The sequence below is a fragment of the Apiospora marii genome (genome assembly GCF_038362585.1).
Source record: "Apiospora marii strain CBS 49790 chromosome Unknown utg000004l_segment0_segment0, whole genome shotgun sequence".
In the NCBI taxonomy this organism is placed as follows: domain Eukaryota; kingdom Fungi; phylum Ascomycota; class Sordariomycetes; order Amphisphaeriales; family Apiosporaceae; genus Apiospora; species Apiospora marii.
The window spans coordinates 532,409-554,682 of NW_027117375.1; the positions used below are offsets into that span (position 1 = coordinate 532,409).

Below are 22,274 nucleotides of genomic sequence, written 5' to 3' on the forward strand. Positions count from 1 at the left end.
GATAGTCTGTCGTCTGCTCTGTTATGTTGGTAAAGTGGTAAGTAGTCGCACAGGAGAATTCCTTTGAGAAAGCCAGAAGGAGCCAACGATCCGTTGGTGCTCGAGTAGAGTGCAATACAAAGTAAAGTGATGAAATAAAGCCCGTTTTTCCGGCTCAGGGGTCATGGACATTCCGCACCCCTCAAAACCCCCCAAGGTCGCAGGGTGGGAGCCCTCGCAGAGGCAAAAAAAACCCCCCCCCGAGGTCGAGTTGAGGTTTTCAAAAAATGGCAAAGGACATTCTGGTTAGCTCATTCTGGGCAATATGCAAGCATCATATCAACATGACTACGGATGATGGCATGATCAGGTGCCATCGAGCTCGTTTAAGGCAGCCTCTGGAGGAGTCACGCGTAGTTGCCCCGTCCGCCGACTTGGGCACACTCACACTGAGAGAGCTGGAGAGAGCCGGTTAAGGGGGCATGTCAAAAGCCACGGTCGCTAAGCTGCCCGGAAATCAAAACTCGGGTATAGCGGAGACAATTGATTGCAGCGATATGGACTTTCCAATTGTATTGTGTAGATGACATGATTTTGGTGGTGAATTGGATGGGAAATGCGTGAAGGTTGTGAGAAGGGGGTCCTGTTGCTGGTGGCCACGGGAGCGCGCCCTGGCCTTTGCCGGGGGCTTCGGAGCATTTTTTGGAAGTGAGAGAGAGCATTCTCCTTCTTTTCCCCCATCCCCCCCAATTCAAACCACCACGAACAATCGCGTCTGCGGATCAATCAAACGCGCGCCCTTTTCGACCTCGACAGACGCATCCAAATCTCTGCATTGTAAGTAATCCCGGCCGATTGTCTCGAGAACGCGAACTGATTGTGCGTGCAGCCACCGATTATTCGAGAGCAGCCTGTCGCGAAGTTCTGGCTTGGGGCAGCAGCAATAGGGGCGCCGAGCGGCTGCGCTCCTGAAAACAAAATGGCACCCACCACTTCCACCACCAAGCCCAGCGCTCGCACTTCATCGCGCTTTTCGAGCCCTCTCCACCTCTCGAGCTCTCCTTCCGGCCACAATAAGGGCGTGTCGACTGAGGGTCAGAGAAGTTTTATGCGGTCCTGGCTGGAGCCTCCGGTGGAACAAAAACCTTCATTTGCACAACAGGGTCTGATGCGCGGCGGCGTTCTCGAAGGCATGGCTCCCTTGGGTACTCTTCCCAAGTCCAACATGCTGAAGAAGCCTTCGGCATCTGCAGAAGGTACGCCGGCACCGACGGTCAAGAGGATTGTGTTGAAAAAATCCACCAAGGCCGCAACCCCAGTGGAGGAGAGTAGCGCAATTCCACAACTGCCGCCTGTGATGGCTGCACCAGATGCCGAAATGGCGCTGGAATCGCTGGAGCCTACGCGCTCGTCACCTACTCAGCCAATTTTCCCAGCTACGGGCTTGGATGACTCGGATGATGGCGATTATCGTCCCAACACGTCGCGCACCCGGCGTTCTTCCATGCATTCCCATCACAACAAGAAATCAGCCAAACGCCATTCTCGCCCTGGCAGAAAAAGCTCTGCACGTGGCCCCAGCCCTGCACCCTCCCCATCTGTGCAACAACCTGAACCTGAACCTGAACCTGAACCTGATACTACTACTGAGCCTCCCTTGCCGGCACCTCAAGTCGAGTTCCAACCACCGCCTGCACTACTTGGTCGCGCGCCCATCGACAAGGCCTTTGCTGACAAGGTGGTCGAGGCTGCAGTGGATGAGGCATTGCATCACTTTCGCTACCCGACAGCCTGGGCACTGCGGACTCTCTACGATGAATTGGGAGACAAAGAGCCCTGCTTTGTTCACATGATCGAGGACATTTATCATCAAAGGGCCGACATTGACACCATCAACGAGTTCAACAAGCTGGTACGCGACAGCAAAACGCGTGGTAGACGCGATAACGAGGCTTGCAATTATTTCATTCCGCCCGACAATCGCACCACTCCTCACAAACCCAAGGCAGCACCCTACCACGATCTTCTCATTATGGATTTTACGCCCGTCAAGCAGGAAACAAGCCACGACGCAGATGGCCACATCAACAAGAAGGCCAAGCTGGAGCTGGACGAGCCCTTGGCGGCTGGCACGGCTGGCAGAGTCCGCCGCAGCAGCAGTGGCAGTGGTGGCAGTGGCAATCGCAATGGCAGCAGAGGCCGAAGTGGCAGCAGCAGCCGACCGGTCAGCAAGCTGAATCTGAATGGCGCTAGTGGATTGAATGGGGCAGCACCCGGGCGCGTTAATGGAATCACCACCATCCAGAAGCAATCGCCCACAAAGCATGGCGCGTCCAAGCATTCGCCCTCGAAGCATTCGCCTTCCAAGGGCAAAAAGCACCGTCGCTCCAGCTCGGTCAGCAGCGACTCGTCTCTCAGTGAAGTCCCCGATGATGAGCCTGAAGATTACGAAGAATTCCAGAAGAGGCTGGAAGATGAGATTTCCCGGCCAAGTACCGCCGAGCCAAATCATGCGCCAAAACCGGGAGACCTGGACCAGCCAATCAGCGATGAGAAGACAAAACCCACGTCTAAAAAGGCGCCCAAACCTGATGGCTCCCGGCACACAGCATCTCAACAACTGCATCCACAAGACCAGGAGATGGCCGCTGCTGCTGTCGTCACCAACGGCGCGTCACATCAGCAACACAGCCATCGTGCAAGTACCCCACTGAAATTCCCCAGCAAGTACGGTGAAGTCAGCATTCAGGACCAGCTTACCCTGCGCAAGCACGAGGCCAAGGCCGACACTCGTAGTCTTACTGAGGAGTCTTCGGCCCCCAGCTTCACCCGCAAGCCCCTTGATGAGGATCTGGCAGCAGAGGACGCGCTGGCGCAGGCTCCCACAGGACAGCCCCGTTCTCTCAGGACGCCGGCTGCCAACCTGAGGGCCACGAGGGCGTCGAGGCGTAACAATGATGATGCGGAAAGCTCACCTATCGCGCCCGATATGGATGTCGCGTCCACCAGGGGCTCTCGAGCTGCTACACCCTCTAACAACTTGCGTTCGAACAAGAAGCAAAAGACGGGCTTACGAGTCAAGACATCGTGAGTATTTTTATTTCCATCCTTATCTAAAACAAACACGCGCACGCACACACGCACACACAGTTTGCTACTTCGACAGTGACTGTAATAACGGGGGAATGAGCTGTACCGACGACCTCTTTGTTTTTGGAACACGTTGTCACGAGAGTGAAGTGTCATCGTGGCACAAAGCAGCACCGTTGGCCCCAACCATGGCAAAGTCGTCGAATTCTGGGAGATACACGCTGCTCTTGTCAGCTCTACCATCGTTATAAACTACGTTTGCTAATAATCGTGTCGCGCAGGCCTATGAAACGCAAGGGAACCGCAGCAGGTGTGCCTAGAGAAGCTCCTGTGAACAGTGGCCCTTCATTCAACGACAAGGTAAGAAGCTGTCCCAGAACCCGTCCCCTTTTACTGGCTTTTGGGCGCAGAGGCCTTTCCTAAATGCCTCTGGCGATGGCACCCGACACTTTTTGACGATGAAACTGGGTGTTTCGGCTTGTTATGGGACGGTCGGGTTTTTTCGTGTTGTGCTACGTGTCAAGGTGCAGAGGCGCACGGTGGCGAAGGAGCCCGGGGGTGCCACCCGCTTTTGCCGAAGTCTGAGCGATCCCCATGTCAACCAGCCCATGCTGACTAGTTTTTCCAACAGGATCGGACTTCCAGTAATGACGATACGTGCTATACCTGTGGCGGCAACGGAGAAGTCATCTGCTGCGATGGTATGCCCATCCCCTCTTCTTTCCCCAAAAACTGTAGTGTGTCCAGGCTAACCATGCGAAAAGGCTGCAACTACTCCTTCCAGTAAGTAAACCGATTGCTGGCTGCTCCAGCACAGCAAGCAAGCAAGCAAGCTGCAAGAGTTGATGATCGATCACATGCAAACACTGTATGTACTATGCGGCCAAAAGCTAACACGATGCGAACTAGCCCCCTGTGCGTCGACCCTCCTCTGCACGAAGATGACATCCCTCACATCGAGGACTTCTACTGCCACGAGTGTCAGCACGTCTATTTCCGGTCCCAATTTACGGGAAACCGAGGTGCATTTGGCTCGCTCTTGGATAAGCTGGACAAAACCAACTCCCGTGCCTTTGGCTTGCCTCAGGACATTCGCGACTACTTCGAGAATGTCCGAACGGGACCCGACGGCGAGTACGAAGAACTGCCGGCCGGTAAACCTGTTAAGTATGCAACCAACTGCCCTTTCCCCAATACTGGTTGCTTGCTTGCTGACATGTCTCCTGTAGGGTGAATAAGAAGGGATACGATGAGCCTTTTGACTTTTACAAAGTCCGCGATGCTGAGGGCAATGCTGTCTTGTGTCACCAGTGCAACAAAGGTGCTTCCGACAGCAGAGCCATTATTCCGTGTTCAGCCCCCAACTGCGGACTTCAGTTCCACTTGGAGTGTCTTGACCCCCCGATGACTATTCCCCCGGTGCTGCGAACCTGGCAGTGCCCTTGTCATGCTGACAGGCCTCCTCTCGCCAGTCTGGCCCCCGCACACCGATACCGCAAGGTCAAGTCGGCCCCGATCATTGAGCAGGCCTACACCCGTGGCATGACCAACAACGGTTTCATTGAGATTGAGGAGGATGACGATGAGGAAGAGGATGACTTCAAAAGCCGCTACGACTACGGCCGGGTCTACCGCTTGTCCGAAAAGGGTATCAAGCGGGATTTCGTCTCGACGTAAGAGGACCCTGACCACCTTACAACTTGTCTATTGATTGTGTGGAAAGAGGCTAACAGTGCTACAGAGTCCGCAACAAGCGTTCTCAGGCGCGTCGTGCGAAGACCATGGCACCAGCCGGAGCCAATCGTCTTCACAGCGTGGAGGAACAACAAGCGGCTCTGAATCTCTCACAGCTGGCTCAAAGTACCGACGGCATAGGGCAGTTGGTCAATGCCATGGTGGTAAGCTTACCTGCCTCCCACTTTTGGCATGCATTCCGTACTAATACTGAACCATTACAGAGCGAAGCTAGCCCCGATGTCGTCGCTTTGATGGCCCAAGGCGATGCCTCTCGCATAGCCAGCGCCAACCTGAGCAGCGTCGACGTTAAAGCGCTCGAGGTCATGCTCGCCCAGGTTGATGCCTTGAAGAAAAACATCGCCAAGACGCTCGAAACCACTCGGGCTGGTGCTGTCCGTTCGGAGCCGGAGGTGTCCAAAAATACCCAAAACAACGGCACGGAGGACTCGATGCAGTTGGACTAGGCTCGGCCCAGTCGGTCACTCATAAGACCTCCTTTTCCCCAAGGACAAGAAGTGTACAATATCGTTCATTGATGAAAGCGTCCAGCTTTCCGGTGAAAACAGGTACTCGTTGTTCTCGAGTCGACAGGTCCCATACAAAACGGATTTGGACGAAACATTCATAGAAGGAGATGGTGTCTATACCGCTTACGCAGTTCTCCTTGGTTGTATGATATTGGTTGTGAAAAAGGCGCGGCGCCCCCAGGGAGAGCGAGCAGTCGAGCGAGCGTGGGTGGACTTGGCCTGGTCGATCCGCAGGGCCCTATCTCACCTTCCTACCCATTTTCCTATTCTGCCTACTTCAGGGCTCATTCTCTCCCACATAACGCCCCGGTTCATGATCCATGCATTTGCACATTTCCTGCCTGCGATCTACGAAACGGCCTCTTGAGCTCATTGCTCTTCGGGGGAGTGTTTCCCCAACAGTTTTTCATCATGTGGTATACCTTTTCCCCCTTCCTTGGTCGATCATCGTCATCTTCTCCCTGATGGAGCTGGATAAGAGCGCATGAGACATGCTTCATGAAAGCTAGTGTGTTAAGACTGGATGGAAAGGCAGACCGAAAATACGAGAGAGAAAAGGGAAAAGCAAGCAAGCGAGTAAGCAAAAGGCGCAACAAATCGAATGTGCCGCGTAATTTTTCGTTTGTCTCGCAGACGATTTTCGCCTCGGCTGGTCACTCAACCCATCCCGCAGTCTTCGTTTGCAACCAAATTATTCCCGCCTTCGACATCTGTTGATGGGGCGTACGTGGAAGTGTGGGCTGCAGACAAAGGAGGGACGGAGAGAAGGCGTAGCGAAAACAGCGAGATTCCCCCGTGAGAGCGAAATGAGCGAAGCGGCGCGAGATACAATATGCTCACAACTAGGTAGATACGAAGCGAGAATAAATAGTATTCTTCTGGAAATTTTGAAAGTCCCTTGATATGTATATGCATGTATAAGTGGGTGCTTTTCCCTGTGTCGTAATTCACAGAATTGGGGAGGCCTGCAGCATCTGTCTCTAAGCCACATGATAAAGCCTACTTGCGGAATAGGCAGACGTATGACAGACAGCTCTAGGGCAATCAACAGGATTGTTTGGTGCCTCGAGAAGCGGAAGACGCATGTGTCTGGTCATAAACATTGATTCTTCCTATTTCAATTGCGCTCTAACCATACTACACATACAACTACTACTGTTTTTAAGAGGTGTGCCTCCTGAAGAGCCCCCCCCCCCGCTCCCCAGAGATAAGGACCAAACTGTTCGTTCGGGTCTTGTGCTAACTTTGTAGACAGCATCTACAGCAACTCTCCGCCTGCCTGTTTGACCTCCCATGATTTGTATTCTTTTTGCCCCTCCGCCTCTTGCCCAGAAACAGCCTCTCCCTGTGTGCTAGCTTCGTTTTGAACTCTTCTCGGTTCCTCTAGCGCGCGGCCGAGGATGTGAAATGAAGTCTAGATACAAGAACGTTGAAATGTCATATAAGTTGGGATCCTCAGTGAGGCCCCACGCTCTACAAAAGCAACACAAAGTACGAGGCGAAGCAAAGGCTAGAATCCAGAAGAAAAACGAGCAAGAAGAAAAGTTGTGCCTAGGTGGTCGCCTGCCCTCCACAGCGTGATAGAAGAATCGTAACCGTGCATCAAACCGTGATCCGTGAACCGATCAATAAAAAAAGAGCCCCTTTTGCAAGCGACCATGCCACACCATCAACGCCCGTATCCTCATAGACGTCAAGCGAATCGTAATCACCACCTCTTGGATACCCAAGAAAGCACATGCAGGATGAGCTCATCTCTGCAAAATGGCGTCAGCATCCTTGGTTTAGGGCTGAGGAGATCTGCGCGCACGGGGTTGACCTACGCGTCCTCGTCTAGTGTTGACGGGTTGCTCTTGCTGCTGCATGTAGGGCATGCCGCCGTAGCCGTAGCCTCCCATGCCGCCCATGGGCATGTTGAACCCCGGGGGTGCGAACCCGGCAGGGGCACCGGGTGGCTGGATCGGGCTCCCGTTGGGCATCGGCTGGTTGCGGTACTGATCGACAGCAGGACCGGGCGCGTTATACCCTCCGAAACCAGCCTGCATGGTGGGCGGGAAGAAGTTGTTCATGGGCTGGGAACCGCGTTGGAGCATGTTCTGCTGGTACTGCAGCTGCTGCATGTTGGGCACCATGGCCGGGTTGTTGCCGTTGTACATGGGTCCCTGCTGACCATATGGCGGGAAAGGAGGCATGGCCGGCTCAACACTCTCACTTCTAGGGACAGCGAAGCCGCCCATATCGTAGTTGCCAGCAGCGCTTGCAGGATTCAGGGGATTCAAGTACTGGCCCCCGAACTGAGCGTTCTGTTGCGCAGCGGCAGCATTGGCCTGGGCATGTGCTGCTGCTTGGGCCTGTGCTTGGGCCTGGGCCTGGGCTTGGGCTTGGGCTTGTCGTGACGCAGGTCGCTGGCGCTCACTGGGGGCGTTGTTGGCCGAGTGATCCCGAGAGGAGCTGCCACCGCCGTTGCGTGTAGACAGACCAACCTCGTCCATAAGGCGCTTGTAGCCTTGGTTGGGCTGGGCCTTGATGCGCACCAGGACATTCTTGACGTTCTCCACAACCTGGCTCCTGATGCTCTCGTCGAAGAAGGGGGTGGTCAAGACCTTAAAGATCAGCGTCGCACCACATGCGTGATCGCTCAAGATAGCTTCCAGGACCTGGTCCTTAGGGGTGAAGAACAGAGCCTTCAGGATGGTGTCTCGCGCATCCGACTCGGCCTTCTGGTTGATGACCTTCAAGACGGTAAGATATGCAACCTTGTGCGTGCACAGGTGGATCAAGTAAGGAACAAGCTGCGGTGCAAGGACACTGCGCCGCTGGGGGAACGTGCAGGTGTCGAGGAACCAGGTGAGGAGCAAAGCACCGTTGGCATTGGTGGCCAGCTGGACACTGTGCAGTGCGATGGCAGCCGCCAACATCCGCTGCTGATCTTTGCTGGCGTGATGGCTCTCGAGGCAAGCTCGCATAGCACGAGCACCGTACCGGCCTTGGGCGACTTCCCACATCCTGCTTAGCATCGTCTCGAAGATGAAATCGTTGAACGGCGTGCCGAATTTCAGGCATCCTTGCAAGACGTAGTTGCCGTACTGGTCCAAGAAGAGCGGGATGGTGTACGCGCGGATGTTCTCGACGATCAACTTCATCTGGTGGGGGGTCTTGCAGACATCAATGATCTTTTGCGCGGCCCAAGTACCATTCTTGTGCACGCCAATCTCTGCCATGTGAGGGGCGATCTCTCCCAGCATCGAGTCCCGAACCTCGTCCGAGCAGTGCTCAAACAGCTTCTGTACCACCGTGTTTCCAAGGTAGTCCGACGCGAGCTCAGCGATCTCGGGCAACATGTCAAGGGCAATCGTCTCGATCTCCTGCTGTGAAAGACTTTGGTTGTCGATACGCTTGCGGATGTCTCGCAGCTTCGGGGCATCATGTACTCGAGTGTGGGTTGGCTCTCGGACTGGGGGGATCTCATCGATGAAGGTTGTGAACTGGATAGCAGAGTTCAGGGTATGGGAGATGCGGAAGGAATCCTCTTCCGTGGCTCCAAACGACTTGACAATCTGCAGGATATCACCCGTCATCTCGTGCAGCGGAGGAATGGTGGGTGTCGTATTGGCCGGGGATGCCGTCGAAGTGCCATCTGCAGCAGTGGCTGTGGCACCCGCTGCACCTGCCTCTTGGCCAGCAGCAAACGGATCTGGGCTGGGCGAAGGGAAAACACCATCATGGCCAGGAGTGTTTGAAGCTGAGGGCGGCTTGGCAAAGTTGATGCGGATGGGACCGGCGCCCGGGAAGATCTCTTTGCCGTTCATGCTCGCTTTCGCGTTCATTGCACTGTCCATTCGCTCGAAGTTTACGAAACCGCAGTTCTTATGGGTCAAAACTCGAGCCGACAGGATGGGGCCATACTGTTTGAACATCTCCGTCAAAGTCGACGTGGTAGTCGAGGTAGGGATGCTGCCCAGCCACAAGGCACTTGTGGGGCCCTCGAGGCCGGCTTCTTCGGCCGTCAGGAGACCATTGTTGCGGCTGCTGGATCTTCCCAGACTCATACCAGCAACGGCATTCGGGAGGTCATCAAACTCCTTCTCGTCGGGTAATCTGATCTCGGCCGACGTCATAGAGTTATCGAGTCGCGAGGGTTGAGGGAAGAAGTTACGCATGCCCCCTCTGGAGCCGGCACCAGTCAGATCCAATACGCCAGCAGTGCGCGCTCGCGGGCGGGTGATTGTCTGTCTGGCAAATGCCTGTAGCCCCTGGACGGCGAGGTTGTGGCTGTGAATGGCAGCATTCGTGGCAGCGAGCTGGTCCTGGAGCAAAGCAGCATATTGACTCTCGGCGCCAATCGCATCATCGTAGTCATCCTCTTCCTCCTCGGCGTACTTGTCCTTGTTGTTCACCGAGTAGGAACGGAACCGACTGGACTGCTTGGTGAAATCCGCGAGACCGGGAAGGTACGAGGGGGCAGCCAGCTGTGCCCGGGCCGGCTGAGGCGTCTCTGCGAGACCCAGATAATCAAGGGTTCGCATATGAACATCATTGTCTCCAGGTCCCTCTTTCGAGAAAGCCGACTGCGCGGGCGAGCTCGGGCCGTTGGAGCCTACACTCGCGATACTAGCGAGAGTGTTGCCTCGATCGCGGCCTGTCGGGTTCCAACTGCTGAAAATGGAAGGTCCGAAGGGGGAGCTAGTTCCAGGAAGGGCGGGGGCGTAAGGGCTACGTTGAGGCATAGACCCAGCACGCAGTCTCGACAAAAGGTTGGATGACCGCGAGGGGTCGGCGGCTGGAGGCTCTGCCAAGCCTGGCGAGGGCGTTTTGTTGAAGGGGCTCTGAGAGGGCGTGGGGCGCGTAGACTGTGAGTTCAAGGTAGGAATGCTCAGCAGACCGTTGCCAATGGGCGCGCCGGGGAATCGTGAAGGCACAGTGCCAGCACGCGCCCTTCTCCCCGTCGATGGCAGACTATCGGGGGTAGGTAGCTGGGCGAAGTCGGGAAAGCCGTCGGTGGGTGACTCGGGAATGTTTTCACGGAGGGGAGTCGAGTTTCCGCTGGTAGGTGGACCACCCCAGGGGTTGAGAGGCAAACCCTCCTGCGCCTGGATCTCTCTTGCTCGCTTGGAGTACAGCCTGGACGAGCCAGAACCTGACTGATCGTGAAGTGGGGAGCCTGCCCCCGATCGCGTAGTACCTGCCATTTTGCTGGAGGGGTTCAGAGATCCAGACATGCCGAATGGAGATCGGACAGCCGGCGTGGTGTCAATAGGAGAGTGTGAAGACGTGTTGGTGGTCGTAGGAGAGGTCGAACGGCCTTGACTGGTGGCGTTCAGAGGTGGGAAGCCAAGAGTCATATGTTCAGATCTAGCACTTGACATTATCGATTATTCATCCGACCCTTCGTTACAGGATAAAAGCGGCCTTGTATAGAGGTTGGCTGCTCTCTGTGGATGGGCAGTATTGGTTGAATATTAACCCAGTGTCGTACTACTGGTGACAGACTGGGTCGAAGAAAAGGTCGTATCGACTAGTTGGGTCAATTGTCAAACTGGCTGACGACGACGGAAGTCTGGTATATCTTGCAAAAGACGCCGTTCTAGGCACGTCTGGATGTATCGGCGGCGATTGGTGCGACTCGAGCGGGACGCTTATTATGTCGTCACCCGTGGGGTTGTATATTGGCAAGATGTGTCCAAAGGAGTGAAGCTGTCGAAGGTAGTAAACCCCAGGAGCCGAACAAGATAAATAAGTGTTCTCTGGTCTGGGTTTATTACAATTGACGACTGATCAGGACGCTGTCTAGAGGTCAACTGATCTCGCGTGGGCCGTTTGGGCGATGCTGTCTTCAAAAATTGGAAGCAGCCGAGGGGGCGATTGAAATCGAACTTGCCCGTCGTCGAATGATGCAAGGAGTGTCGATGCCAGAGATTGGGGAGTGTATTGGAAGCGTCGGGATGCGGTGAGGGCAGAGATGCTTCGAACAGAGACAGATTGGTGCGATGGAGGTGTCGAGGTCGATTTCTCGCTCGGGTCAGGTCCGGTATAGTTGTCTTGTCTGTGTATTGTCTTTTCTTCTGTCTGTCTTTTTTTTTCTCCTCCGTGTCCTCTCACGATTCCAATTCGAGTCTCGAGCTCTTCTTTTTTTTTCCTCCAAGCAGGGAAACTTGGTGGTGCCAGTGCTCCGCCCCAAATTCGGTCGATCAACAGTCGTTCTGAAACTCAACCCAACTTAAACTCCCTAGACCTGATCCGAACCTGTGCAAGCAAGCAGGAAGCAGGCGAAAACTATGGAAGCTGAAGAAAAGGATGGTAAAAGTTTAAAGAAGAAAGGAAGTAAGTGTAGTAGTTGTCGTCCAGACAGATAGGTAGGTGTTAGGCGGAGCTAAGAAAGACCCAAGAACCGATCGATCAAATATACAGGCCACATTAGTTGATCTCCAGTCGTTTCGTGTGATGGAATCCCCAAAGGTATGTATCAGAAGGCACAAGAACAGAGCCCGGGGGTGGAAGAGATTAAAGAAGAGGGCAGGGGAAGGGGGGGAAAGGGGGGGTTGTGTCGTTTTGTGGGATTGGGAACAAGTGGTGAAATGGAGCAGGAGTCAAGTTAAAGGCTGGCGAGAAGCAGGAAGAAAAAAAATAGAGGGTTGATTAGATGGCTGGTTTAGGCTTGCTTTGCTTTGCTGTGCTGTGCCTGTAAGGTGCCAGGAGGTAGGTCAAGTTGTGGATAGATTCGACCAAATCCACATCACACACACACACACACACACACACACACACACACACAGACAGGCAGACAGGCCAGACAGTCCTGTCCTGGACCTGCACAACCTCGAACTTGCCTGCAGCAAGCAGCAAGCAGCAAGCAGCACATTAGCAAGCCAGCAGGGCCAGGCCAGCACTTGACTTGACTGGGCCGACCCGACAAATCATGGAATTGATCGACCTACCAGACCTACCAATAGTAGTGGATGGATGTACGTACTCCTCTACTTTTAGTTCCGAGTACCACCTACCTACGTCTTACCCGGGCCCCTACACGTACAGCGCAAAGAGGCAGGGCAAGCAAGGCAAAAGACGAGAGCAGCTTGAGCTCTGTCTCTTTCCCTCTCTCACTAACAAAAAGGCCAAATGACCTTTTCTCTCTTGTCAAGCCGGTAGGTACATACCACGGTGTACCTATTTCGGGGGTGGTCTGCCCAGTCGAATCTGTGACTAGGAGGGGGCGGCTTGAGGACATGATGCGAGCAAGGAACAGAGGAGGAGGAACCTGAGAAAAAAAATAGGCTAGGGTGGGGCCCATAAGTCAGTGGCTATTAGGCCAACTTGGGGCCCGGTTAGCCCAGTTTGGGGGGTTAGAAGTAACGGGCACTGGCGTTTGAGCCTGGTCCAATTCGGCTATGTATGAAACCCGACGGAATCAAGCAACGCGCCTTTAGGGGGCCTCGCCAATCAATTCCAGCATCAGACACGGCACGTACGTAAAGGCCAGTCCTTGGGCAAGCTGATCGCTATCACTTGCGGGGCCTGATCCTTTGTTATGTCAAGTGAGGTACGAGAAGTTCGTCACATACGTTGCGACCCATTTTGATAGAGAGCTTTTTTTTTTTTTTTTTTTTTTTTTTTTTTTGGTTGGCCCTCTTCCTTCCCCCGCCCTGGCGGTCAGGCACACAGAGAAAAGAGGGGAAGTGAGGTAGTGACCGATGGGGGAGGACACCTTAAGGGGGTTAGGTACGTCGGAGTCGTCGTGCGCTATAGGGGCTCCCGAAGTGTAGTCAGGTAGTCAGGGCTGGCATAGTGCATTGAATTGGTGTACTTAATGTGACTGAACCTTAGCTAGAGGCTCACGACAAGTACGAGCCCAGGGCGGGGCCTATCACGTTGGCTTAGATTGATTAAGGCGGTCGTAAGCCCTGCGCGCTACATGCGCACCTTCGTCTTAGCTACAGGACGACATGGGATGGCACATGCGCTTGGAGATGGAATTAAAAAAATGCCAGGCTTGCCATGTCCGTATGGCGGTATGTGTATGCGTATGCAGGTACCGCGACTTTGCGCTGGTCTCTAGGTATCAAAGGTAGTTCAGAATCTGTCACGAGAGATCGATCTGTGTCAATGTTCATTTATAGAATCGCGAGGCTCCGCTTCCAGTTATAAGAACCCACTTCGTGAGGTCATGGCTCTGGTATCTTGTTTATTCGCGATCAGCCCCCGTGAGGTTCCCGATAAGGTGGTCAACTTGGCTCTGCCCCCTCAACCAATGTTAAGGTTTTGGACAACAAGGGGCCATATGTCACTTGTCTCGGTTCAAGCTGTCAACGCTCGCTAGATAGGTAAGTGCAGACTTCAAATGCCATGTAACCTACGGTGGGAGAACAGACATATGTAGCCAGAGTTTAGGCCCATTAATAGCTCATCTGTCACGGAAAGGCTGTTTGTTGATGAAGAGTCGGGGACGCTAGGAATCCTGTAGATCTCCGCCCCCTATTGCCTTGCTCCCCAGATGGCATCAGCCCGAGGCGAATAAAGTTGCTGGATGGTGGAGGACGAAGCCTGGTCAAGGCAGGTACGTAGCAGTCATCTCACGTGTCCCCGATGGTAAAAAGGGGATGGCATCCTGCAAAGTTGGAAACGTCAAAGTTTACCCGCCAAAGCCACCTTGGTTGGTACATTGATAGATAATCTGCAAGAAGATGAATGCTACACGGCCTCGAGCATTCTACATGTACGATAGATATCTCATCGGCAGCGGAGCAACTTGCTGGACAGAAGCCGCTCCATCCTGCCATCTCCCTTGCCCTACGCACACGGTCCAGGATTCTCCATACATATCTCGGATCCCAATCCGTAATTAACCACCACAGAACTGACCTCATGTTGTCGACTGTCGGCTACCAACTACCACTTGCAGGCGCCTGTGTCCACTTAATGTGTAATCTACAGCCACGGATCACTGCATCTGTGTGAGACATGTTCACCATCCATCACTCTGGTCGCCCCTCAAGGCAGCACAGCACAGTGAGTGCGGCCACTCGTGCGCAGTGCAGTCGTTAGCCCACCCGTCTACACATCTGTCAAAGCAATGTAGCGTCTGAGTAAGACTCAGGGGTAGGAGGGTAGGAGGTGAGAAGGGGGCGGCCGTGTTCCCTATCGTAGGGTGTTTTAGCTTCTTCTGGTGATTTGCATTTGCTGCGGGTTGGGGTGGAAACGATGCTTCTCGAAGACTGCCGAGAATCGACTAGCCAATCCGATGGGGTCCAGGGGGGGAGGGGGAGGGTTTGGTTTGGGGTTTGCAAAGTAGTATGTAGTAGGTAGTATCCTCGATCCATTTTGATATCCCCGCAACAACCGTGTATCAGGGGAGTCCAAACCCGTCCAACAGCCCAAGGGAAATCTCCGACGGCAACATCAGATATCTTGTTGTTGTTGTGGTTGTTGGAGCTAATGTAAGGAGGAGACCTGCGCTTGTGGGTGGACGGGCGAGCGCGCGCGCGTTATTCAGTTCAAATGGCCAGATGACGAGTCAGACAGAAGAAGGCGATCCGAAGACATCACATCACATTGCGACGACTGCTGCCAGCTTCAACTTCGCGCCCGCCAACCAAAAATCTGGCCAGCATGGAAGATGCCTCGTTAGGACTAGACCCCAGCCCCCCGTCAGCGCGTTAAGATGCGTGCTATGATTAATGCGAGGATGGGCTCTCGGCTTGCCGCCGACCAATTGCGGACTAGGGAGTGCTTAGACTAAAATCTGAAACGTCGTCTCAACTTTCCGTAGAGGGGGGGGGAGGCTGAATTTACTTACTTACGCTGCAGGGCCGAGGTGTGGGTGACGCAATAACATGTCCGATATCTCGTCGTTGTATGTATCCGGCCGAGGTACGGAAATAGGACCAATCGCCCCCAACCGCCATGCCGGGCCCCCTGGCCGCGTATCGTGGATTTTGAATTCGAAGGCCATCTTCTCCTGATAGCCAATAGAGCCAGCAAGTCCATTTGCCAAAAGTATCACAGTAGTAGTAGTAGTAGTAGTCCGGTGGGAACCTAAAGCAAATGAATAGCAACGGGCCACGACTAATCAGAGCTGCTGCTGCGAGACCCGATATGGCCCCCCTTCCCATTTCCAGCGAATTGCTTTTCCCCCTTCGTCAGACACACAGCCTCACCCGTCGTCGGCTCGTTTCAAAATCGACCTGGCCAGAGTGATCTGCAAAGGACCCCCTCCAGCGTGGCTTAAACCGACAGCAAGTTCATGCAGGGGGGTCCGGTCAGGCCAGGTCAGGTCAGGTCAGCACTTGGCTGCTTTGGTTAAGTAGTAAAATAGGTAGGTGGTCAAATAGGGCGATTGCTTCACAGCAAAGCAGCGACAACACCACCACCAATCAACCAGCATCGGTAGGTGATCCTACCGCCCCGCAAGAGATCTAAAAATACCATATTGCTCACGACACGCATATATACGCATGGTCACAATCCTCTGAACCAAAATGATTATATGTATGCTGCCCTATACATACTACACTACTTACTATATCCGTGACTGTCACGGTAAATGCCATCTCGTCGCCAAGTCATCCAAGTGCCTCACGTCGCACTTGCGTGCCGGGGGCGAGACACTTCCAGTCCATTCGACGTTGCGTGCGCCGGGCTCATCCTTGCTTTCTCCTGTCCAATCGCCTGTAACACGGCAGGAAATCCGGGGAGTCCCCCTCCCGGCTCACTTGCACCTCTCTATTGCTACTATAGGTTAAGTCGGCCGCGCACACGCTTATAGTCTCTATACGCTATAATATGTAGGGCTTATATAGCTACCTCCCTCCAACAGTCCAACGGACAGTATAGTCAGGGTAGCCTGCGCGGCGGAGACGCCATATACTTAACTTCAGACCAGTGCTGAGCAGATATCGCATGTCCATTCCCGTCGGTGTTGGGACGAGAATTGCTTTTTTGGCGACAATCCGGTGCCGTCCGTACCAAGCAAGAGTATCATCGTGATTCCAAATCAAAAGGGGGGGAAAGAGAAACAACGGGACTTTGCTTTGGCACGGCTGTTGCTGCCGCTGCTGCATGGATCCCGACGCGATGAGCACTCTACCACTCTCTAGCCCGTGTCGCATCTTCGTTCACCCGTACTGATTCGTTGCTTGACGCCCACGTGCGACGACGAACTTTTCGGTAAGGCCAATTAGCCATCCCAAGCTCGCTCGCTCGCCGGCTTCTCCTGCTTCTCTCTTGTCCGAGTCAGGTCCTGACGATCCTCGTTCGACGGCTTGGCTTCAGAACTCCGAGCCGTTCGTTTTTTGTTTTTTGTTTTTTGGTACCCACCCCCGGCATACCGTAGAACGTACGTGCTAGGCGTACTTTTAGAGATTACAGTAGAGATCTCACATTATATCAGGTGCGACAATGTTACGTTTGTGTAGCTTCTTTTTGCTGTCTTTCTTTCGTTCTTTTGTTTCTATTGTGGTTCTTCCAAAACGCTGAATACACGAAGGTCTGTAAATAAAACACTGTTTCTCTTCTTCCTCTTAATCCGTGAAGAACGCCGCTCCCGTAATCATGCCGATCTCGGGGCAGTACCTCAGGATCTCGTCCTTCTTCTCCTTGTTGAAGCGCATGGGCTGGTGGTAGCCGAGGGGCCGCTCGCCGTAGATGGTCTCGACGGCAAAACGGCGGGCGGTGCCGACGTCAGGCAGGTGGACCGCGGGGCTGCCGTCCTCGCGCGGCGGGAGCTCTCGCAGCTTCTTGTAGAACCACTGGTCCTCGTAGGGCGGCACCATGTCGTCCTGGAAGCTGTATCGGTCCAGCACCTCCAACATCAGGGCCCGGTTTCGAATCGAGAGCCCGCCGTTGTAGCCGGCGCCCCACTGCTCGCCAATGGGCGCCCCAACCAGGTCGTACTCGAGGAAGTCGTCCGCCCGGGCCTCGGACGCACTGCAGATGATGCTGTCGCTCTGGAACATCATGACCTTAGCGTACGGCGCCAGGTCCTCCCAAAGCCATCGCCCCGTCAGGAAGAGCGAGACCGAGTGGTGCGTCTCGAAGGTGAACTCGGGCGGCAGGTGCCGGATGGTGATGTGCCCCTCAGCCACCGCACGGGAGAAGGGGGCGGACTTGTTGAGCGCCTCCGACGTGGTGGGGACTGTATAGAAGATCATGGGCCACTCCGGCCCCAGCACTGAGTGGAAATGCAGCATCGTCGGGACCAGGTTCTGCAGGGGGCGGTTCTCGACGATGATGGCAACTCTGTCTGTATGCTTCTTTGTCACCCTGGCCAGTGCCTCCTCTGCTTTCTTCCTCCTCGTGGCGTCGTCCGGGATGCTCTCGCCCCAGGTGACATTATACGCTGTCTGGTTCGCCAACCGAACCACACTGTAGTCATATGACTCGTAGCCCTGGACCGAGATGCAGTGTTAGTAGTTTCGACCAGGGCCCGGGTGAGTAAACCTTACATGTGAGCGGGATAGGCCGGCAACTATCCAGAACACCAGCAATAGACACGTGGCTTTCAGCACCGCCGGTTTGGTGACGGCGATGGATGTCCACGACAGCGACTGGCCGCCGTGGCCATGGTGAGTAAGGAGTGTCGGCGACTTCGGACCAGTGCCAACATACATAGTACAGAGAAGTATTCGGTATCAAACTGAGGAGGGCCAGGGAAAGCAGATATCTAGGAGTTGAGCGAGTATGGCTGGAAAGGAATCAGGATAGCAAAACAATCGACGAGTTGGAAGCTAGACCAGAGAGGAAAAGATAACGAGGCCAGACACGATCCGAACAATAGGAAACATAAACCATCTCGTGGATTGCGAGCCGCGGATGGGGAGGCACCGACACATAAAAGAGAAACGAGAAGGGCTCGTCTCAGGGTGGTTCTCTTGCTGTTTCTGGCACCTCCATCTCCCGACATTCCCATTTGTGACATCTCCATCGTCAGGAGTTCCATGCCATGGCCACCAGCTCCATAAGCGTATTAGTGGGCAGCACAGAAGGGGCCGTGTTGGCCGAAATCACATCACAGATCTAGCTATCTCTCGAGCCAAGAAAGATAAGCTCAGATTCCTATTGCAAGGGGCCACAAGAAGGAGCCCGCTGCCGAGGGAGATGTAGCCGCCACGGGTATACCGTCGCGCCGGAGCCCATTGCCGCACTGCTTCAGGTTGCTCCATTCCACATGGGAAATTTGGACGAGTTCTGTCGTTGCATGCTTTTCACCAGAAGAGGGGGCAGCAAATAAAATGAGGTTAGATAAGAGGCAAGTCGAGAAATTGTAAGGGAACGTCGGGTCTAAGACACGGTCTTGGCCAGATCTGATGCCCGAGGGCCCTTCGCTCGTGTCATTTTTCAAGGTTCATCAGACAGGCACGTTGTATTTCGAGATGTCTCACGTCCGTTACCTCCTCCGCTAATGAGCAGGGGTTCGAGAGAGTCTGCGGCGGACAAGCCCACAATTATGATTGGGTATCTGTTTCTGCCCTGCCGAATGCCGCATAGCGGGCCATACTGCCAGAGCTGCGCCTCCAGGTTTCTTTTTGTAGCGGTAGGTGTATGTATGTAGGTATGTATGCATGCCACCATCATATGTACAGTTACAGTTACGTAGGAGTAAATAGTAAATCACCCTTGGAAGACCCTTCATACCTCTAAACCTCACAGCGCCCACTCGTTCTTGTTGTCGTTGGGGCCAACGAAGGGCTCATCAATCCGCTTGATGGCGTACTCACTACATAGGATGCTGCGAGAATGGTTAGCAAAAAGAGTTGGGTACACATCGTCACATAATTGAAAGTCAGGGGTCGGCTCAGTAACTCACCAGGCAGACGCAACCAGTGCATCAAGCTCTGCGACCATAGCATCCTTCTCGGCGCCATTAACAAGGCCTTTGCTGATCTTCACCTGGCACTCCCGGATGCGCTTGCTCTTACCGACACCAGCTTGCTCCAGGACTTTCCGGCCTAGACAATCCGAGTGGAAGGCGTGCTGGCACGGAAACACGAAGAACTGCCGGCTTAGGAGCGGCAGGCTGCAGACATAGCACTTCTCCCCCGGTTCGACAATAGCATAGCGGTGATCAAGCGCGGCAATGTCTACCTTGATGTTCGCTGCTGTCTGTGAACTTTCGTCCATCTCTTTCTTGAGTCCGTCAATGTTACGACTGTAGTCCTCGAGTGCGTTGCAAATCTCCTCTTTGAAGTCGTCGATGACGACAAAGTCCGGGAAGAACGGAATCAGGTCCTCGATCTTGAGCAGATCACAACGCTTGAGAAACTCGATCGCCGGCTTCATGCCGCTAGACTGCGAGATTACCTTCTTTGCTACCGCGAGCCAGAGCTTCTTTCGTAAGGCCGGATTCCACATGGGGCGATCGGCAATGTCCGATGCATTGTCAATATCGTCGTGCGATAGTGCCAAGTCAACTGCTTGCACATATTGACCCATGTTGGTGTATATATGAACACACGACAAGGTGCGCTTGTGCTGGATGCAAAGACGAAGGGCAAAGTCTGGGTCAAACCCTGGCTCATCTCCCTGTGCTTTGAGATACTCGAGTAGTTTCGACTCATCTTTACTCGGGTGAGAGGCGTAGATGGAGATGACGGTGTTGTGGACTGCGGCATCAGTTGAGTTGAGCTGATTGATTACGTAGAGTAGGTAGCGGACAGCCTGGTTGTGTGCGAGTGGCCCTGAAAAGTTCTGGTTATAATCCAGAAGCGCCGGGATGATCTTGCGGGTTTGCAGATCAGGGTGTCTCATCAGAACCTCAACCAGATCATGGCCTACGTGGGCCATTAAGACACTACTGTATCTGTAGAAGACTTCCGGATCCGTCTGCTTCTTAAGAACATCCAGGGCATCGGTCCAACGCTCCCGCTGAATCCAGTACGACAGGACATAGTTATAGTCATTGACCGCGTTCGCATAGAAAAGGAGCTCGTCCTCGCGAGCATGACTACTAATCATGTCATATACAGTCTTGCGATCCAGATCCGACTTGTGTCTGTTGACAAATTCGTGAAACTCGTCTCGTACAGAGGAAAGTTGCTCTCGAGATTGGTCGGTATTAAGATTCTCAACCAGCTCCGCCTCAGTCTTAATGGTATCTTCAAGAGTATTCAGCTTGGCCATGAAGATCTCGACAAGCCATGCAGCAATCATCATTCTCTGCATGGTCGATGTCTTCTTGTAAGTGTTGAGTTTTGTGACCAAGTACTTTCGAAGGGCGTCATTCTGCTGATTGTCGATGAACGTCAGAGCAACCTCCTCGAATGGCTTGCTGCTCTTTCCGTACACGCCAGCCGCCTCCACGAACAGGCCTTTGGAGGCCAAGTAGTCTCCCGAGGCGATGGCCACTGCATCTTTCTGCGCCAGCGTGCCGGCATGTTGCAGAGCGAGGTCGAAGTTCTGCCTTTCCAACATTATCCGCCAAATATCTCGGGCCTCGTCGCGGACCACGACCTCGAAGATTTCCTGCGCGGTGAACAGCCAGAATGTGTTCTTCTGCTGGTCGACATAAAGACCTAGAGCCCTTTGACCTTGTTCGAGGATCATTTGGTCGTACACGGTAGAGCCCGTCAGCCGGTTGTTGGCCACGACGCGCCGCCCAACGAGGCTGACCATATGCCACTGTGTCAGTATGGCTGCTTCGATGTGCTCCGCCGAGGCCCTCTTGGACGAGACGATTTGGGATCTAGGCAGCAGCTTGGACTCGGCAAGGATTTTGTTGCCGAGTTCAGGGGCTGCAGGTACGGTCAAGAGCTTGCCGTGGTATATACCGTGCGACGAAAGCCACGCGAACGCCCGATCCGGCGCCACATCATCGTATGACTTGACGTCGGGCGAGTCGGGCGTCACGGCCAACGCCGAAGGAGCGGCAGTCGGGCTCCGGGACAGCTCGTGGATGACGGGCTGCTCCGCGTCGAATAGCTTTGTATAGATGGAACCGCTGCCCTCATGGTGGCCCCGGCCGACTCTGCCGACCAGATGGAACAGGCGAGTCTGTGTGCTGATGACAACCCTCCTGATGTCAGACTTGCCGCCCAGGTTGTCCACCCACAACCCAGTGACCGGGCCGTCGGGCAGCTTTTGCAAGACTTTGAGGTATTTCTCTTCCTTACGATAGAACTCATTCGTGCTCTCAATGAAGGTCTCGTATATGTTTCCGTCCGACGCCCCCAGCAGGATCTCGCGTGTAGAGGCGGTCGGAAGCGAGGGATTCCATGCTATCGACTCAATTGAGACGCCGCGTAACCGGCCCAGGGGTCTGGGCTGGCGCGACTGGGAATGCAGGTAGTAGTTGTCGCCTAGCGAGGTGCATATGAGTAGGTGGGAGGCGGTCGGGTCGAGGAACATGCGGCGGATGACGCCCACCTCGGAGGGCTTCTTGGGAAGGTCGATATCGTCGATGTCCTCGGGTCGGTTGAGGTCGATGCGCAGGATACGGCCGTTGGACAGGGCCAGCACCAGCACGTTGTTGGCGACCTGGGCTGCGACGAAGTCGGCGGCGATGGAAAATTGGAGTTGGACCCTCTCGACCTCGAAGATGGGCAGACCACCCTCGCCGGTCAACTCGGAGAGCATGCCGCTGCCATCGGGGGCAGCGAAGCCATTTGATCCGTCCAGCGCCATTGCTGCTTCACCTGCTCATGTTGCAAGCCGCAAGTAAACCAAAGCAGCGCCGTGGCTGCTGGGCAATCAAAATGCACTGAGAAGACGGGGTACTCAATCGATTTCGCGTTGCACTAGATTGTTGTCCCGGGATCGCTTGGAGGTAAACCGCAGCCTTGCAGCTTGCTATGTCGGGGGGACGGAGCTAGAGGAGTGTCGGTGACGTGCCCTTACTTACCTGGAGCTCCAACCCAACCAGCAAAGTAGTTAAGTACCTAAGCACCTAACCCCAGCACCCTGGGCAGTAGCTAACAGCGTGCTAAGGTCGGCTGTAAGAGGTACGTACAACAA

The 22,274-nt window shown here is 54.3% G+C and overlaps 4 protein-coding genes across 4 annotated transcripts; 1 reads left to right on the top strand and 3 right to left on the bottom strand.

Annotated features, from left to right (window-relative positions):
* Positions 1-958: 958 nt before the first annotated feature.
* Positions 959-5,270, top strand: PG985_006110 (uncharacterized protein; the record flags this gene model as incomplete). Its single annotated transcript, XM_066825879.1, has 7 exons — positions 959-3,066; positions 3,351-3,429; positions 3,701-3,806; positions 3,858-4,231; positions 4,312-4,742; positions 4,811-4,967; positions 5,028-5,270. The coding sequence occupies 7 exons, from the start codon at positions 959-961 to the stop codon at positions 5,268-5,270; spliced, it is 3,498 nt and encodes a 1,165-aa protein (XP_066685486.1).
* Positions 5,271-7,117: 1,847 nt separating this feature from the next.
* On the bottom strand, positions 7,118-10,699 carry PG985_006111 (Pumilio domain-containing protein; the record flags this gene model as incomplete). Its single annotated transcript, XM_066825880.1, has 1 exon — positions 7,118-10,699. One exon carries the CDS (start codon positions 10,697-10,699, stop codon positions 7,118-7,120), a length of 3,582 nt encoding a protein of 1,193 aa, XP_066685487.1.
* Positions 10,700-16,846: 6,147 nt separating this feature from the next.
* Positions 16,847-17,935, bottom strand: PG985_006112 (uncharacterized protein; the record flags this gene model as incomplete). Its single annotated transcript, XM_066825881.1, has 2 exons — positions 16,847-17,713; positions 17,771-17,935. The coding sequence occupies 2 exons, from the start codon at positions 17,933-17,935 to the stop codon at positions 16,847-16,849; spliced, it is 1,032 nt and encodes a 343-aa protein (XP_066685488.1).
* A 1,033-nt stretch (positions 17,936-18,968) lies between these two features.
* Positions 18,969-21,944, bottom strand: PG985_006113 (Pep3/Vps18/deep orange family-domain-containing protein; the record flags this gene model as incomplete). The annotated part of the gene is made up of 2 exons (XM_066825882.1): positions 18,969-19,053; positions 19,132-21,944. The coding sequence occupies 2 exons, from the start codon at positions 21,942-21,944 to the stop codon at positions 18,969-18,971; spliced, it is 2,898 nt and encodes a 965-aa protein (XP_066685489.1).
* Positions 21,945-22,274: the final 330 nt, after the last annotated feature.